This window comes from Myotis davidii, unplaced genomic scaffold, assembly GCF_000327345.1.
Source record: "Myotis davidii unplaced genomic scaffold, ASM32734v1 scaffold174, whole genome shotgun sequence".
In the NCBI taxonomy this organism is placed as follows: Eukaryota; Metazoa; Chordata; class Mammalia; order Chiroptera; family Vespertilionidae; genus Myotis; species Myotis davidii.
In genome coordinates this window covers 3,110,972-3,129,097 of record NW_006289087.1, presented here as the reverse complement: position 1 = coordinate 3,129,097, position 18,126 = coordinate 3,110,972, and the positions used below count along the sequence as shown (strand labels likewise).

At 48.0% G+C, this 18,126-nt stretch overlaps 1 protein-coding gene across 1 annotated transcript in view; it reads right to left on the bottom strand.

Annotated features, from left to right (window-relative positions):
• Positions 1–5,736: 5,736 nt before the first annotated feature.
• The window catches only part of DUSP10 (dual specificity phosphatase 10), a 36,442-nt gene continuing 24,052 nt past the window's right edge, over positions 5,737–18,126 (bottom strand). The window contains exons 3-4 of the mRNA XM_006761265.2: positions 10,162–10,530; positions 5,737–6,303 (exon numbers count right to left, since the gene is read on the bottom strand). Of these exons, the coding sequence (XP_006761328.1) occupies positions 6,038–6,303; positions 10,162–10,530 (635 nt within the window). The 3' untranslated portion in view covers positions 5,737–6,037. The remainder of the gene's footprint in view (positions 6,304–10,161; positions 10,531–18,126) is intronic.

The window sequence follows — 18,126 nt, the reverse complement described above, 5'->3', positions numbered from 1 at the left end:
AGCAGCCGTCCTCGCTCAGAGACCTGCGGTGACGAGGGCCGTGGTACATACAGGAGAAGCAGCCAGGCCCCATCTGTGCCGGGCGGAGGATGCGCTGTGCCCTGCGCTGGCAGATCAAATGCAGGAAAAGGAGGATTTGGCTTCAACCGGCAGGAGTTGGGTGATGCTGAACTAACTAACACTAAATCAGTGCCCTGGCCATTTAGCCCCACGCGGGCTGTCAGGTCCACTTTAAAGAAGTTCAGATTGGAGTAGGATGAGCCCTTATCCAGTTACTGGTGTCCTTAAAGAAAGGGAAAAAAATTGGACCACACACCAAGGAATGAAGGCCAGATGATGAGGGGGGCAGAGGTCGGGGTGGCGCACGACAAGCCAAGGACAGCAAAGGCTGCTGGGTGCCGCCGAAAAAGCACAGCAGCCCAGGAAAGCATCCTGACGTTCAGGAGCCTGGACCGCTCGCCTGTTGGAAAGCACAGCTCCGCTCAGCACTGTGGGATCTACGCAGTGTAGGATCTGATATCAGTCATGTACACCTTAGTATAAAAGTGTCACAAACCTCACATCTGACAAGAACAACTTAAAAAACATCACTACAGTTTTTTCTCACGCTATTGCTGAGGGGATGAGGGAAAAAAAAGTATTTTCTTTGTCAAAGATACACTATAACATTGAGCAAAAAATGGGCGAGAGAGAGAGAGGACTCATGGACATGGACAACAATGTGGTGATTGAGGGGGCAGGGGGAGGTGGAAGAGGGAGTAGAGGGGATAAATGGTGAAGGAAAAAAAATATGCCACGAATACGTGCATGCGCAGGTCAATAATTCCATTTCCAATAAGTCTACTTTGTATGAATTGAATTGGATGGCAGAGTAAAAACTTAATGTAATTAAATTTTGCCCTGTCTTCTTTAGTGAATGCTTTTGAATTCCAAAGAGATATTCAGAAAACCGTTGGAAGACCTTGGGAAAGAAAGTGCCATTTAAATGCAGAGCGCTGTAATTATAATTATTATTTTTGCTGCCGTTCTACCACTGATCCTGGCATTGCCCCGTACCACTTCCAATCAGCGGTATTTCCCCCTGCCCTCCAAAGCAAGGGAAGACAGATTTAAGCTAGCTAAGGACAGGAAAAAAGAATCTTTGGGGTACTGTCTAGACGACTTAGTTCCCAAGGAAAAAAAAATGCTTCTGCTAGGAGACCAATGGCTCCATGAAACTGGAAGTTGAAACTGCCTGCTGGCTACTTTGCGTTCCTCACGCTGAAGAAGCAACAGGCAAAGAGTGGGGTGATGCACTGGCTGGGTGATATGGAGGTGAAACTCGGTCACGACGCACTAGAGGAGAAGTATGTCTGAGCAAAGGACGTACTTACACTCTCCTGTCCCACACACAGGGTGGGTTAAAACAGCAGAACTTTATTCTGTTACCACCTGGAAGCTAGAATTCCAAGACCCCCTGTTAGCCTTGCTGAGGGAGAATCTGTCCCCTGCCTGGCGGTACCCAGCAACCTTTGCTGTCCTTGGCTTGTCGTGTGCCACCGTGATCACTGCCTCCCTCATCAGACGGCCTTCATCCCTTTGTGTGTGGTCCAATTTTTTCCCCCTTGTTTTAAGGACACCAGTAACTGGATAAGGGCTCATCCTACTCCAATATGAACTTCTTTAAAACTCCACTCCATCTGCAAAAATCCCATTTCCAAGTAAGATCATATTGACAAGGTGTGGGGTGCACAATTTCAAAAGCACCCCCTTTGGCAAGCACAGTCCAATCTATAATATCCTTGTGTTTCCTGTCCTTCAGCAGCAGGATATTAAAGGGGAGAGTGGGTCTCAACCCCAAGGGATATGAATACCATCCAAGAACGGATACGAGTTACACGTGGGGCTACATCTCTTCCCTGGGAGAGAGTGCTGGGAGTGTGTTCAACCACAGAAGTGATAGTCGCATCTCATTAGGTGAAAACCTCATTTTCTAATGTCTGCCTGGAAGTTACGGTGGCCCGCAGGAGTGCCGATGGATGCCAAGTTGGCAAGGATGGACGCCGGAGCTGTGGTCCAGCATAGACCTGGCTCAATCCGAAACCGCACTGTGTAGACGCCCCCTTCCTCTCTCTCGCTGGGATGAGATTAGCCCCTGAGAGATGTGCACGAGCTGTGGGAGGCCTGCGTGCAGCAGCGACCACTGCACTCTGACTGGGGCGCCAGGCACTCTGGCAGCTGGCGCCCCTGTTCACTGACCGGGTGGCTCACCTTGACTTGGGAGGCGGCCGTGGCTGTGGGTGCAGCTCTGCGAGCTCCTCCCAGAACTCCTCCCTCAATTTTGCAAGTTTTGTACCTGCTCCGTGTTCAGGGCAGGGGGTCCTTCTCCAAAGTCACCCACAGGGTGGAGGCTGGTGACAGGTCAACTCCAATTCTAGCTTTTCCTCCTGATTCCATCCTTGCTCGCCTCCACTTCACACCCAGCCTTTCTCCACCTGCCCTGCTGACCCACCGAGACTTGTCATCAGCAGACACGGAGGCGACATGCCTCCTCTGGACCCCAGTTGTCTGATCCCTGGAATAAACCCCTCATTCCACCTCTCTCAGCGCTCCAGCTTCTGCCCAATCAGGAACCCCAGAAAGCCTGGAATTCAGTCTATCCCCTCCATAAGGACAGGAAGTCTTCCACCGACAGATCTGTTGTGGAAACGCTTTCTGATCACTGTATTATCATCCATCCTTAATACTCACTTTTGGCCCTCTCTCCCGCCCACATCCATACCTAACAACCGTCTCCAATTAGCACTTGAAAGCAAGTACCCACTCCTCTTTCCTGAGGCCAGCTGTTCCATGTTTGGGGAATGAAACACAAAGGCAATGTGTTGTGGCTTATTTACAGGAGTCTGTTCACAAACAAGGTGACAGCCATGTTCTTCGTATCTGTTCACGCCGGCTTACCAGACATCTCCCCTCCCAGAAGGGCTGTGAGAGCAATTTACTATCATCGTATCTCTGTCAACTTCTGAAGGGCGAGTCAGGTCCTGGTTCTTTACTCTGATAGTTTTTGTTTTACTATCAGCTCTCATTTTCCCGTTTCCCATGTCTGATTACCCTTTGGTAAGGTCGTCTCTCATTTTTCCGTCAACAGATGTGATTGCTGGGCTGGGCACCTCCGTTGCCTTGTGCGTGTCACCTTCCCCGCGCTACCCTGTGCCCGTCCTGTCCTCATCTAGAAGTAGCTAGCCCAAGCTCTTCTGTGAAATACAAACTCTACATCCTGGCGAGCATGCATTCACTGCACAGGTATTAACTGTTGAAATCAATTTAGACAGAGGACCTAGAGCTGCTGGTGTGTGGAACTTTAGACGGCAATGCCTTCTGTATCTGTGTTTCTTTTTCCTCAGGAGATACATTATAAATTCATTCGATTAAGTCATTCTATTCATTCAGCAGCAGACAGGCTCTGCTGGACTCTGAGCATGATGCATGCATTGGTCAGAGGCTGGCTTTCTCGGGAAGATAATACCCCACGATTTCCCAGCTCAGCCCTGAGGCTCCCTGACACCGAGGGAGGCCTAGGGCCTGGGGAGTCTGGTGTCTAGAGTGACGTCTTGGCTAATCCATATTATTTTCACAAACTGGTTAACATGCCTCAGGAAGAAATGGAGGCTAAGTAACTCAGAGCCGATTAGCAAAAACAAAAGTCCTGAATTCTGAGTCACTCTCAGAACTCTTGGTATGCTGGCTGGCAGGGTTCCTGTCTTTCTCTCAAAATCACAAAGTTCAAAAAGCATAAATCATGTTCGTATAACTAAAGAAAACCTGTATTGATTTTTTTTCTCTTTGTTTTGGTTCTTAAAAGAAAAAGGAGACAGGGAATAAGTCTTAGATTCTGTCAGAAATCTCACATTTGGACTCAGAATCAACAATTTAAAGAAATGCCTAGCAAATCATCCCACATTTTAAATCACAAATTATAGGTCAGCCCCACTCCTTACATAGGCTCGGCCACCACTCCTCAGTCTGAAGAATAGAGAACAGCATGAGAGAGATTTACTTTTCACTTAACACTTTGTACTCAATGCAAATAATTCAAAATTTCTGTTAATGTCCTCATAAGAGGTAAAGTTACTTCTAGTTGAAAAGCTGTTTTTTAAAAAAATGTCAAAAATAGTGCATTATAGTAACATTTGTAAGCAAACATTCACAAAACTCTATCAAAAGTAGTCATGTGGAATTGGACACACCAGAATTCTTCAAGTAGGTAACTAGTTAGGCAAGTGTCAGTGGCTGTGAGTGTCCCCTAAAGCCAAGTCCCTCTAGACACTATCTTCATAAAACGTAGAAAACATTTGATTTCATTCCTCTGCTGTGCCCACCCCCTCGTCTATGGGTCGGGAATCCACGGACTATAAGCCATGTCTCATATGGATTAGCCAAGACACCACCAGGGAGAGGAGGAAGCTGTGTCCGAGGAAGCCGCTCCAGTTTGCTGGTAAAAGAGCAGGAACTAGAAATTGGCTGTGGTGCACCCTCCACGGTCCATGTCACTAAAAATGTCAAGTGAGCAAGTGGCAATGGAGGGGCGGGGATGACCATCAGGAACCCTAAACGGCAGATTGTCACAAGTGTTCATCGAATAGCCGCTGGGGAGATCCTGGGATTCTAACCAATCAATCTGTCAGGGACCTAACTGATCACCAAAGCTCACAGGCTGGTGTAGAAACCCCTCCTTCCTTAAAGTGACTCTACTTGGAGCTCCTCCGGCCTGAGGGGAATTGCATGTGCAGGAGGAGATGGTGGAGCTGAGGATAGGGGTGACCCCTGAGAAGGCCCATCCTCGAGCTATTCTGCTTCCTTGCTCATTCCCTCTGCATCACATAGAGAACAGAACATTTCACCTCCTCACCCTCTTCCCTATAAAAATGTGTGTGTATGTCCACTTATGTGACCAGTTACCAGAGGTAAGAGGTGATTGATCTGGAGTTGAGGAAAAGAGGAGGAAACACACATGTCCCAAAATGAGTTTCATTTATATAATGAAAATAAACCTTTACACAAAATCAACAGAAACACACCCAGTTGTTTTTTTTTGCGAAAAATATTTTTAAATAAATTTTTGTCTTTTTTTTTTTAACATTCTGATATACATATGTAACAAGGTTTATGGCACTGTAACCAGAATCAAATTCAAAAAAAAAAAAATTAAAGGAAAAAGGTGGGAAGGAAAATCATCGGTTTCATGTAATTCTCTCGACTCTCCACGCTGGCAAATGTGCACTATTTGCCTAGCATCTGGCTGCCCACTCTAACTCGCTTGCACACTCAAAACACCCTAGTATTGCACAGTGAAGGCATATGGTAGAATGGTCAGTTCCTTGCTAGTTCAAAAAAAATCTCTTCAACCCAGAAAGGGGAAAAATATAATAATCCAGAGTATGAAACACACAAAATCAACAGTATCTTTGTCTCTTTCAGGAACGTGAAGGGTCCGCAGACCACTTACGCTGCCCTGACTGCACGCGGCACCAGTGAGCAGGTCGGGGCTTGGTGGGGTGGGTCTGTTTTCTACGTGAATGGCCCGGCAGACCCAGGTCTTCATAATCCAATGTCTTTTCTACTGTCTTTTGGTTCTTTTTTAAATTGGTACAAAGGGTATATTCGGTCTATGAACCTGCACAGACTATATAATCATAAACTCTACAAATAGCTTCAAAGGAAAAGGGGGGAAAAATAAGTTTTATTACATGTTTATTGTTGGCTTGAAAAAAAAAAAAAACCAAAACAAAAAACCCACTTCCTTAGCCAGAGTTGAGAGATCCTTATAATAATCTTTCTTATCAGCTCCTGGGAAGTAAATCTTAATGGGCACCAAAAGTTAAATTCTTCTCACACTGGTTAAAAATAAAAAGATTTTAAACGAGTTTGTTTCTGTTCACAAACCTTACCCCCAGCTTAAAAAAAAAAAAAAGGAAAGAAAAAGAGCAAAGAAATAATCCGCTCTCCTTTCTCTTTGTCTCCTAACAGGAGCCAGTGACCCTGACCGTCCCGACTGCTGTCACACCACCGTCTCCACGCCCATCAGCTTTGGTGTAAGGATTCGCGGTGTCACCCCCTTGTTCAGGTCTTCCTCGAACTCCAGCAGCTGCCCCATGAAGTTGAGGTTTGGGGAAATAATTGGTCGTTTGCCTTTGACGAATTTATAAGCATCAGTCATGGTCATCCGCGTGTGCTTCATCAAGTAGGCGATGACGATGGTGGCCGAGCGGGACACCCCGGCTTGGCAGTGGATCAGGAGCCCCTTCCCGCACTGGTGCGCTTCCTCTGGAGAAGGGAGAACGGCAAGAGGTGAAGGCGAGGACACAGGAAGGCGGTGAGTTCACTTTCCTCTGGACTTGACCAGGCCATATTTTGTTGAGGAAGAATAAACTAAAATGGTTTTGAACCCAAGCATAATTTACTAGCTCGCTGTATATGTACACTGAGGGGCCAGATGATGATGACCAACCACCCCATCAGTACAATGAAGTGAATTAGTTACGCAAATAATAATAAAACCTTGAGAGTATTTGCTTAGGAAGTTTTCAAAACTCAGTGTCAATGAAGTACTGATGGGGTGGTCATCATCATCTGGCCACTCAGTGTATATGTCACAACCTCCAGAGTGGGCGAAAAGCAATCCTTGCATAAATAAGAAGCTACCTTCCTGCATTTAAAGAGAAGAGCAGGTGAAGGAAGTATTCATAGTAACAGGGTACACCACAGGTGATGGCATTGACTGACGCGAGAGCCACAACAGTTAATTTCCATGTGAAGCAAGCTACCAAGTAGACCCTCCTGATCCAGGACCTTAAATTCCAATTGCCAGACTGTGTGGCTTGTCAAAACTAGAGTCATTAAAGTCTCTCCTGCCTGGGAGAGAGGAAAAACCAGGTCTTTATGCTGTAGAATTGCTCTGGACAGGAACTGGTATTGATAAATAGGAATGTCAGTCTTACTAAACTCAGACCGAGGTCAAAGGGACAGAAGTCACCTAGGAAGGTACCATGTTCAGCTTCTTATGGGAAAACCTTGTTGCAAAGTTAGGAAAGGACCCGTGGGCCCAGGCATGAGCGTGACGTCACCTGCATCTGCGCTGGGGAGCCCTCTGCCTCCACATGGCGGCCACTCGACACGTGGAGGAATTTCAGTGGCTCGGAACCCAGAGCAACTGGGAAAGACCATACTTCATATGTTTCAGAGACATTAAGAAGCTCAGAGCAGCTTGTGGCACTGCCTAACGGGTTCCTCAGGATGTGTCTAGACTAAAGGGCATCCCCAAGAAAGTGTCCCCTAAGGGACACCAGTTATCAGCGGTTCTCAACCTGTGGGTCGCGACCCCTTTGGCGGTCGGACGACCCTTAGGGGTCGCCTAAGACCATCCTGCATATCAGATATTTACATTATAATTCATAACAGTAGCAACATTATGGTTATGAAGTAGCAACGAAAATAATGTTATGGTTGGGTCACAACATGAGGAACTGTCTTTAAAGGGCCAGAAGGTTGAGAACCACTGAGCTAGATGACGAGCAGGAAAGGACAACAGGGTAAGGAGAGTCGTGATTTAACTTACAACTACCAAGAAAAGAAACGTCCTGTAAATTTCCATCTTAAAAATCTACAGATCAGGCTTTCTTCTCATAGAAGAAGTATTTCAAGGAAGTATCTCCCTCTTTTAATGTCTTCTTTTTAGCACATACTAGGTATCAGCCGCCACACCAAGACTAGGGTGCATGGTGGTAAGAAGATGAGCTACAAAGCGCTGCTCTGACCACTGGTTCCACTAAACATTAGGTGAGTGACCTTGAGACTCAATCCCTCTGTCTGAACCATGGGAATAATGCCTACGAACCAGTCTCGGTGAACATGGGTATAATATCACCCAACTCAGAAATAAACTGGCATAAACCCTAAACCTAGACTCTTTTTAGTTTCTATTAGACTCTGAGTGTTACTGTGTTTATAAAACTTGCTGTGTTGCCCTAGCCGGTTTGGCTCAGTGGATAGAGCATCGGCCTGCGGACTGAAAGGTCCCAGGTTCGATTCCGGCCAAGGGCATGTACCTTGGTTGCGGTCACGTCCACAGTGGGGGGTGTGCAGGAGGCAGCTGACCGATGTTTCTCTCTCATCGATGTTTCTAGCTCTTTATCCCTTTCCCTTCCTCTCTGTGAAAAATCAATAAAATATATTTTTTAAAAAAAACTTGCTGTGTTTTCCCTAGATCAAGACTATAGGACTTCAGTTTACCCAACGATGTAACAATGAAAACACAATCGTGCTACGCAGGCTGGGCTATGGAACTGTTTTCCAGGTGAAGTGCTGTTTGCTATGTGTTTGTTTTTCCTTCTACAAAAGCAGGTAAGTGAATACCCTACAAGAATGTAGGTTGCTTTGATTGCAGTCCTCTTAGAGGAAGCACATTGCATGCTACTCACTAAAGGAACACAATTTCCTAACTTCCCTCAACTGGAATTAAGTCAGAAAAATTGCAGCCGTAACATCATGTACCAACCAGAAAGTTCCTCATCTGCCTGATGACAACAACTATTTCTTCCTCTGGACTCCAGGTCTGGCTCAGATATTGGTAATAAAGAAGGTAAGTTCCCTTGGCACCATGTGATACCAGGCAGGAATGAACAGAGCATGGTAAACACTGCCCCAGCTTATTGTAGGAAGGACCTGAGTTCTCGTCCCTTCACTGACACTAAACCTCCGATGACCTTGGAGAAGTCACTTTACTTTTCTGAGTTCGGTGCCTACTCAGAATTTCCTTCCAGGCGGAATACTCCGTGTTCCTGCGTTGAAGACACTTTAGCAAGGAAAACAGTGGGGCAGCGAGCTGGGCAGTGGCCAGCGCTGTCAACTCTACAGCGAGTCCACCAGACCCAATTGGCTGTTGAGCCCAAGGCATTATTCTAACGGAGGGGCACCTGACACGAGAGCATTCTTCCCAGGACACAGCCAGTAACAAGCTGCTGCCATGTTTAGGAAAAGCACGGGGTCACCCTTTTGTGGTGATCAAGGTTAGAGTCACTTGAAAAAAATTGTTGAGGATCTGCTAGATGCCAGGTGCTCCCCAAATGATCATTGAAACGTTACCACAGTCTGAGGCTATAAAGGCAGCAAAAATTAAAGGTAGAATTAGGGCTAAGCTGGCCATTGCTTCCTTTTGGAGATCAAGGCCTGCTGTTACTAGAATTTTCCTCCTTGGGAACGACTCAGGCAACACACCTTGATCTTCCTACTTCAGTGAGTCTGGGGTGAACCGTCTAAGGCAGTGGTTCTCAACCTTCTGGCCCTTTAAAGACAGTTCCTCATGTTGTGACCCAACCATAAAATTATTTTCGTTGCTACTTCATAACTGTAATGTTGCTACTGTTACGAATCGCCATGTAAACATCTGATAGGCAGGATGGTCTTAGGCGACCCCTGTGAAAGGGTCGTTCAACCGCCAAAGGGGTCGCGACCCACAGGTTGAGAACCGCTGGTCTAAGGAAATTGAGTACCATCTCACCAACGCTCACATCCACGCCCTTTGCTACCCGATGTTTCAGACGAAGCAGGGGGAGGGAAAAACACTCCCCGCCTCCAGTCCTCTCTCTTCTCTGCACTGATGTGATGGAGAAAGATGTTCGCCGTGGTACTACCTCACCTCACATACCAACTGCAAGTCCACTGAACTCACGGTAAGGGGGCTGTGGGCGAGTCTAGTCACTATGTTTTATTTCCTGCAAGGTGCCAAGGTAGACCAGAAAGCCACAGGACCAGCTCTGGTGTCCACTGTCTTGCCTCCTACCCATTCTTGCATGGAAATTATACTCTGGAACGCATCACAGCTAACCCCTGCCACTTTCTCACTGAGAACTTGAGGGTTTCCAGCCGAACGCCTCCCAGGCAAGTGGAATTCCTGCCCTTTTCTATTCATCCTGATGGACCCAGTACACTCGGTGGGTTATGACCTGGTTCAGATATTAGTAATAACGTAAGGTCCCTGGGCACCACGCCAGGCAGCAGAGCCCCAAAACCACACCGAGCAGCTTTCCTTTAACACCCCGACATTCATCTTGAACTTGACATCAAAGGAAAAGCCGGAGGGGAAAGGAAGGCAGAAGAGGCGAGCTCCCCGGGGGAGGTAGTTACCAATGAACTCGAAAGCCTCTTCAAAGTACTGCCGCAGGTTCTGCTTGTTGCTGTCGGTGGCCGGCAGCCGCTTGTAGTTGAACAGGCCTTTCTCGTAGTGGTAGAGGGGCAGGTGCGTGGTGACGTTGATGATGTAGCCTATGTTCAGCCGCTGCATGGCGTCCAGGTCTTGAGCGTCCTGCTCGTTGCCAAGGAACAGGAAGGGCAGGATGGGCGTCAGCTCCGCGTTCTCGATGTCGGGGGTGGTGGGGATGCACTGAGGTAGCACTGAGGCCGCGGAGGCGCCGCCCCCCACCTCCCGGCACTCTTGGAGCTGGAGGGAGTTGTCACAGAGGTTTTCATGGTTCTGCTTAAAACTGCTGAGTCCACCTAGAACACAAACACAGCGAGAATGATGCCACCAGGCCTTCAAGTGGGCAGCAGCCACCTTCCCGGTAGGAAGGAGTGGGTGGTTTGTTGTTATTGTTTTTATAACATGTTTTTATTAATTTTACAGAGAGAGGAAGGGAGACATAGATGAGAAAGACATCGATGAGAAAGATCAGCATTGATCGGCTGCCTCCTGCACACCCCTCACCAATAGGGAACAAGCCCACAACTTGGGCCTATGCCCTGACTGGGAATCAAACCGGTGACCTCCTGGTTCAGTGACCTCCTGGGTCTATGCTCAACCACAGAGCCACACCGCTCAGGTAGGAGCGTGCGTTTTAAGCCCTGGCCGGTTTGACTCAGTGGATAGAACGTCGGCCTGTGGACTGAAGGGTCCCAGGTTCGATTCTGGTCAAGGGCACATGCTTGGGTTGCAGGCTTGATCCCCAGTGTGGGGCATGCAGGAGGCAGCCAATCAATGATTCTTTCTCATCATTGATGTTTCTCTCTCTCTCTTCCTCTCTGAAATCAATGAAAATAAAAAATATATTAGAAAAATTTTTTTTAAAAGTCCATTTGGGGACTCAGGACAAGCTTTGGAGGCTGTCACTATACACGGTACTTGAGAAATGTGCTTTTTATACAAACTGGGGCATGTTCCCCTGGAAAGAGCGCCGTGCAGCACCCGGCCATTCCCCCGGCAGCTAATTGCTCCTGCCGCCCGGAGCATGGCCTACATAGAACCTTGCACCTTGGGAGCTGACGGAGGCACGGCGCGATGACCTCGGGCGAGGAACCTCTGCCAGCATCTCGGCACCGCGGGCGTGTGCCTGGCACCCTTGGTGAGCTCACCTCGCCCACAGCGACAGCTTCCCTCCCGACTCAGCACCGTGGCCATGAGCGGGGACCTGGGGAGAACCCGTTGACCTTGGCTCTCACCCCAGTCCCGCCCCTTCCTGGTCCTGTCGCTTGCTGAAGTTCACTTCTCTGAGCCTCAGTTTCCCTACCTGTACAGTGAGGGGCAGAGCACCTACCCCCTGGTGTGCGTGGGGACCTGGACTGAATACATGGAAAGTACCCAGCAGGGGTTTGCTACTTCTATGAGGATTATTTCTACGATTGCCCAGGCAGCAGAGAAATGCTTGGAAAAGACAAAAAAAACAGGGAGGGGAAAGGGGAGTTTGCCTCCTCTCCTTTTTGATATTTTCCATGTATTTCACTGACCGTTTTCAATCCTAATTTCCAGCAGGAGGCAGTGTGGGAGCAGCCCGGATCCTTGCACCCACTTTTCCATCAGGAAACCTCTAACACAAGCATGTCAAACTCACGGCCCACAACGAATATCTTTGCAGCCCAGCCAATATAACGGTAAGAAAAATTTCAATAAAAATTTCTTAATTATTAACAACAAACTACAACGTTCACTAATGACTGATTACTATCATTGTGTAGCATTCATTTCCCTTACACACAGGCGCACCATTTCTCTCCACTAACACTAGCAGCAAATATTTTAGCAGCCAATGGCCACGTCCTTAGTCTTGGACTGGCTTGTTTGGTGTGCACAATGGGAAACATTTTGCTTTTGGAGAACAGGAAAAATAGGTTTTTATCTGCGTTATGCTTATTAATTTGTGCAGTTATTCAGTGTCTGGTAAGTTAACGTTCAAGAAAAAATATTTTTATTAAAATGTTCTATTTTATGTTAACGATGACTCATTTATTTCAGCTCTTTGTATTTGGCATGTCTCTATCGGAATAAACCTACATTTCTATGAAAATTAAGGCTTTTGTTTTTTTGCGGCCCACAGACACACCTTATTTGGCCCGTGTCAGCCTTTGAATTTGACATGCTTGATGTACACCTTTAGCTTAAGGCTCTGTTCTGCCTCCTAAGTGTTATGGGTCTCGTGTGAAAAGCTGAAAAGTGTACCAGTTTCTCCATTTTTAAATGCAGGCCTGCCCCTCAACCTCAGGAGCGTTACCCATGAGAATGTAGCTGAAGGAAATCAGCTGCATACATAGATGTTTACTGCGGCACTGTCTATTTTAGAAAAGGCCAAGATTAAAACAGTTTTAAGGGAAGAGCTAATATAATCACCCAATGAAATGCTATGTAGCCACTCAAGGTTGTGAAAAAAGAGGAAAACGAAGAGAATATTTGATATTAAATGAAAAAAAAGGCAATTCAAAAACATCCACCATACATAGTGAGCAAAAGTTGAAGGACTATGCAAAAAAACAAAACAAAACAAAACTTGTTTAAGCAAACTAGGATCCAGAAATTTCCTAACTTAAAGTTTCCTTTCATATTTGTTCGTTGTATCACACACGTGGATAAGCCCAAAGCATTATTATGAGGGTCATATTATACAATACACAAGGAAGGGCTATAGCACCAAATCAGCTCTAATTCCAATCAAACAGAAACAGATGCGCTCTGGCCTTTCCTTTGCAAAGAGGAAGGTGTTGGAAATCTCCAATAAGCTGAAAGCTACCCAAACACAGCCTCCCTGGTTTCAGAGGTAAAACAGGAAACAAGAGTGTGAACAGGATGCGGCTGTGGTGAAACAAGGACGGGAAGTCTATCTGTCCACTGGCCTCCGAGCCTCCCGTATGCCCTTCAAGTCTCATCTTTAGCGACCACAGCAGGAAGCGCCAGACTGTAACGGGGATCCAGTGTCGGGGCTGGTCACAGCCAGCACACGGGGACTTGGCCATGGACACCAGGGAGGTCACATGTTCAGGTCTGGCAATGACCCCAAGCATATGCCGAGGGGTAATATTAGGATCGCTTCACTCCTCTGTCAGGGTCAAACCTCGCTCTTCCTTTTGCAAAGAAAAGCAAGAGCTCTCACCTCATTTTAATTGATTTTGAGAATTAAATGCTGCCCTTACATATTATTATTCTGCTATGAAATCATGGGGGGGGGTTATCTGGGCTCAATTTTTAAAGTAGACAGAATGGAATGGAAATCCTGAAACACTTCACTAGTGAAAGCATTTAAGACACTGAAATTACCCACTGCCCCCATCACCAGCTCCACAAAAGAGACTGAAAGGATATTTAAAACCTGCCCGGCTTTGGCCCCTACCAAGTCCAAGCGGACAGTTCCACACTGATTCCGGAATGGGAACCTCCTTCACTTTCTTTTCCCCCCCAAAGAAAAAGACAGTTGTTACACTTTTCCATAAACAATGAGAGGAACGAACTAAAACGAATTCAAAAGAAGTTTCTAAGGGGGTGGGGGGGGGGGAAACCAGAACGCTCTCATCTTACGTAGGGTACTCAAGCCGTAATTTGTCTCAAAAGCGGCTGGTTAAAAAAAGTGGGCGCCAGCAAACCCCCCACGCAGAAGAAAGCAGCCCGGAGCTTTTTAAAATTCTGTCTCTACACCTCCTTTCCCAATGACATCAGCTGGGGGCTCCCCACCTGCCCAGTTGCCATAGCAGTTACACAAAGACATACAATGACATCAGTTGGCATGATATCAACTCTTTGAGTGCAAACAATACAAGAAGGAGGACTTTGTTTAAGGCCTTTGGTGCAACTGTGGTCTGGGGAGGCAGTGATGTAATACGCTAACAGGTGGCATAGGCCTTCCATGTGCCTAATGGGGGGAGGAGGGGGGGAATTCGAGACAGACAGACACAGAGAGATCCGAATCACAGGGGGGCTCACTGCAAAATTCTGGGCATGTTGTATGTTTAAGCCATGTGGGAACCAGCTCGGGGAATATGTGGAGACGGAGTGGACAGAAAAGGAAAGAGGGGAGTTCAAATGTATTCGCTGCAGAAGAAAATTCTCACTGAAGGGAGGGAAGACATTGTCTCCCGTCCGAGTGCCAGTCTGATGATCAACTCGGGCAAGAGCTCCCTGGAAGGGCTGTCCCCGGGATGGTGCTTAAAGCAAAAGGAACCAGTGTGATGGCCGTGGTGGTTTCAGAGCGATGTCTGTAGGGACCAGAGCTGTCTTCCCTTGGGAGGTGGCATTAGAAGCTGGGGAGGAGGGAAGGAAAGGAGTGAGGCTAACGAGGTTTTCTCTTCCAAACCCTCTCCCCTACCTGACCCCATCCTATCCCCTAGAGGCCGAGCTGACCGCCGCCGTTCTGCGGAGCTGTGATGAGTGCATACTCAGCGAGGAGCTGGGTCATTTCACACTTGTTCTTGCTAAATGAGAACATCACAACATGATAAGCAACACTGAAGTAGAGGCGGTGCGGCTGGTGGGTCGGTGCGGGGGTTAGAGGCAGACAGACGAGGCTGCGACTGTGAGGAGCTGTGAGGCCTGGTGCAATCACTTGCCCCCATTAGGCCTCAGTTTACTGCTCTGTAGAGTGGGTGTATTATCATCTACCCACGGAGCCTGGTACCGGAAGCCCAGGTAACTCTGTTGCTATGTCACCAGGCGCTGGATAAGTTAGGTCTTATTACCCCAATGTCACCGGTGGCCCCATCTCCCTCCCGTTCACCCATGCGCACTGCAGTCCCGAGCGCCCCACTGCGGGCAGCGATGCTGAGGCCAGGCTACCTGGGCTGCATCCCGAACACTAGCCACGCCGTCACCTGCTCAGGCTTCTCGCCTCTCGGTGCCTCAGTTTCCCCACCTGGGGAACAGGGACAACAGCACCTGCCTCCCCACTACCGTTTGGTTAATAAGTAGCAAGCCCTTCGAAATCATCACTAGGCACATATTTAAAGCACATGTTTTTTGCAATACTTGGGGAACTACCCCTTTAAAGATCTAAAAAAGACTGCTTCATATGAAGACTGTGAATAAGAAGTAAGCCAATGTCTAGAGATTTTCCTCTGAAAATTGTCTTCAAAAGAAAGCAGGAACCAAAGCTTAAACGATGCGCTCCCACGGAAAGCAGCAGTCCCTGGTCCTCAATGCCTGCGCCGCACTTCGCCCGTCAGAGCATCCGGAGTGAGGCTGGGCACGTCTGGGTCCCAGGCTTTCCCAGTGGAGGGAGGACTGAGGGTTTCATCTCACTCTTTAATCTTTTTTAAATTCCCCAATTACCGTTCACAATCATTGCTCTTTAGTATTAGTTGCAGGTTACAGCATAGTGGTTAGACAATCACATAGGACTTTTTAAAAAATACATTGATTTCAGAGAGGAAGGGAGAGGGAGAGAGGTGGAAACGTCAATGATGAGAGAGAATCGCTGATCAGTTGCCTCCCGCATGCCCTGCACTAGGGATCGAGCCTAAAACCCAGGCATGTGCCCTGACCGGGAATCGAACCGTGACCTCCTGGTTCATAGGTTGATGCTCAACCACTGAGCCACGCCGGCCGGGCAGACTGAATTAAACACCACTGCTCCCCTGCCCTCCCCGTCCTCCGAGTCCTCGCCAGGCTGACCACGTTAGGCACCGACTGTGTAGTGACCAGAGCAAATAGTTTCCAGGCCTGAGCAGCAGCACTGGGCGACGCATTTCCAACCCTTATCTCAAAACTAGCTTCTCTGTCACAACGAGTTTGGGCAGCACGTGGATGCTGAGTGGCAAAGAAGAACTCCCAGCCCCTATAGAGACATACACACCCACCCCTAAAGAGACACACACACCCAGCCCCTAAAAGGACACACACACCCAGCCCCTAAAGAGACTTACACACCCAGCCCCTAAAGGGACACACTCACCCAGCCCCTAAAGAGACATACACACCCAGCCCTAAAGAGATACACACACCCAGCCCTTAAAGGGACACACCCGCCCAGCCCCTAAAGAGACATACACACCCAGCCCCTAAAGAGACACACACACGCAGCCCCTAAAGAGACACACATACCCAGCCCCTAAAGAGAGATATACATACCCAGCCCCTAAAGAGAGATACACACCCAGCCCTAAAGAGATACACACACCCAGCCCTTAAAGGGACACACCCGCCCAGCCCCTAAAGAGACATACACACCCAGCCCCTAAAGAGACACACACACGCAGCCCCTAAAGAGACACACATACCCAGCCCCTAAAGAGAGATATACATACCCAGCCCCTAAAGAGAGATACACACCCAGCCCTAAAGAGATACACACACCCAGCCCTTAAAGGGACACACCCGCCCAGCCCCTAAAGAGACACACACACCCAGCCCCTAAAGAGACACACACACGCAGCCCCTAAAGAGACACACATACCCAGCCCCTAAAGAGAGATATACATACCCAGCCCCTAAAGAGAGATACACACCCAGCCCCTAAGAGAGATACTAGCCTAAAGAGACATACACACCCAGCCCTAAAGAGATACACACACCCAGCCCTTAAAGGGACACACTCACCCAGCCCCTAAAGAGAGATACACACCCAGCCCCTAAGAGAGATACTAGTACAAGCAATGGGAAAGATTCTAAAGGAAGGAAAATGGGTGCCACGTCAACTGAACCAAAGACAAATGGAAAACCGAAAAGTCATCAGTAAAATGTAGCTTCAACGGCACGAAAGAGTCTTTTTTGCATCGAATTGAGACTGGCGATGAGAAGTGGATTTATTTTGAGAATCCCAAATGCGCAAAATCATGGGTTGATCCAGGTCAACCATCATCGACTGCAAGGCAAATGGCTTCGGAAAGAAGACACTGCTCTGCGTTCGGTGGGATCAGGAAGGTGTGGTGTATTATGAGCTTCTCAAACCAGGTGAAACCATAAATACTGATCGCTACCCACAACAAATAATCAATTTGAACCACGTTTTGATAGTAAAATGACCAGAATAGGCCAGAAGACACGGCAAAGTAATTTTGCTTCATGATGACGCACCATCGCACACTTCAAAACCAGTTACAGACACGTTAGAAGATCTTGCCTGGGAAGTATTAACCCACCCGCCATGTTCACCAGACCTTGCTCCTTCAGGTGACCACCTGTTCCGATCCATGGCACACGCACTTTCTGAGCGGCACTTCAAAACGGGCAAGGAAGTGGAAAATTGGATCTCTGAATGGTTTGCCTCAAAACAAGTTCTATTGGGACGGTCTCCACCAATTCCCTGAAAGATGGGGAAATGTGCAGCTAGGGATGGACGTTACTTTGAATAAAGCACTTTTGATGTTTCTCTTGAAATTATGTTTTGTTTGGATTACAAAATCCGCATTATTAACCGGTACACCTTGTACACACCCAGCCCCTAAAGAGATATACCCACCCAGCCCCTAAAGAGACACACACCCAGCCCGTAAAGAGACATACATACCCAGCCCCTAAAGAGACACACAGAGCCCACAATCGCCCATGTCCCCGCCCGGAGGTCAGTGGGTGGCAGTCCCTGTGGAGCCCTGGGTCTGGAGGGAAGCCTCTCTGTGTCCATGCGTGTGGCTGTTCTGGCTACTGTGCCCCGGAGGCAGAACAGCCCGTGTGATGTGATTCAGAAGCAGCGCCCTGGGTGGCAGATTGAAGAAACCACAGCCACATGGGGAACCGTGAGAGATTTCCATCTCCCCACGGCGACGGGCAGCGCTGTTGCACGCAAGCGGTGTCCAGCAATGTAAGGCAAACTCTCCCTGAAGGTCAGCAAGTGGAATTCACACCCAGAGACGTGGCGGGGGACTGAAAGGAAACTTCTGGAAGCTTGCTGCAAGCGTACTGACCTC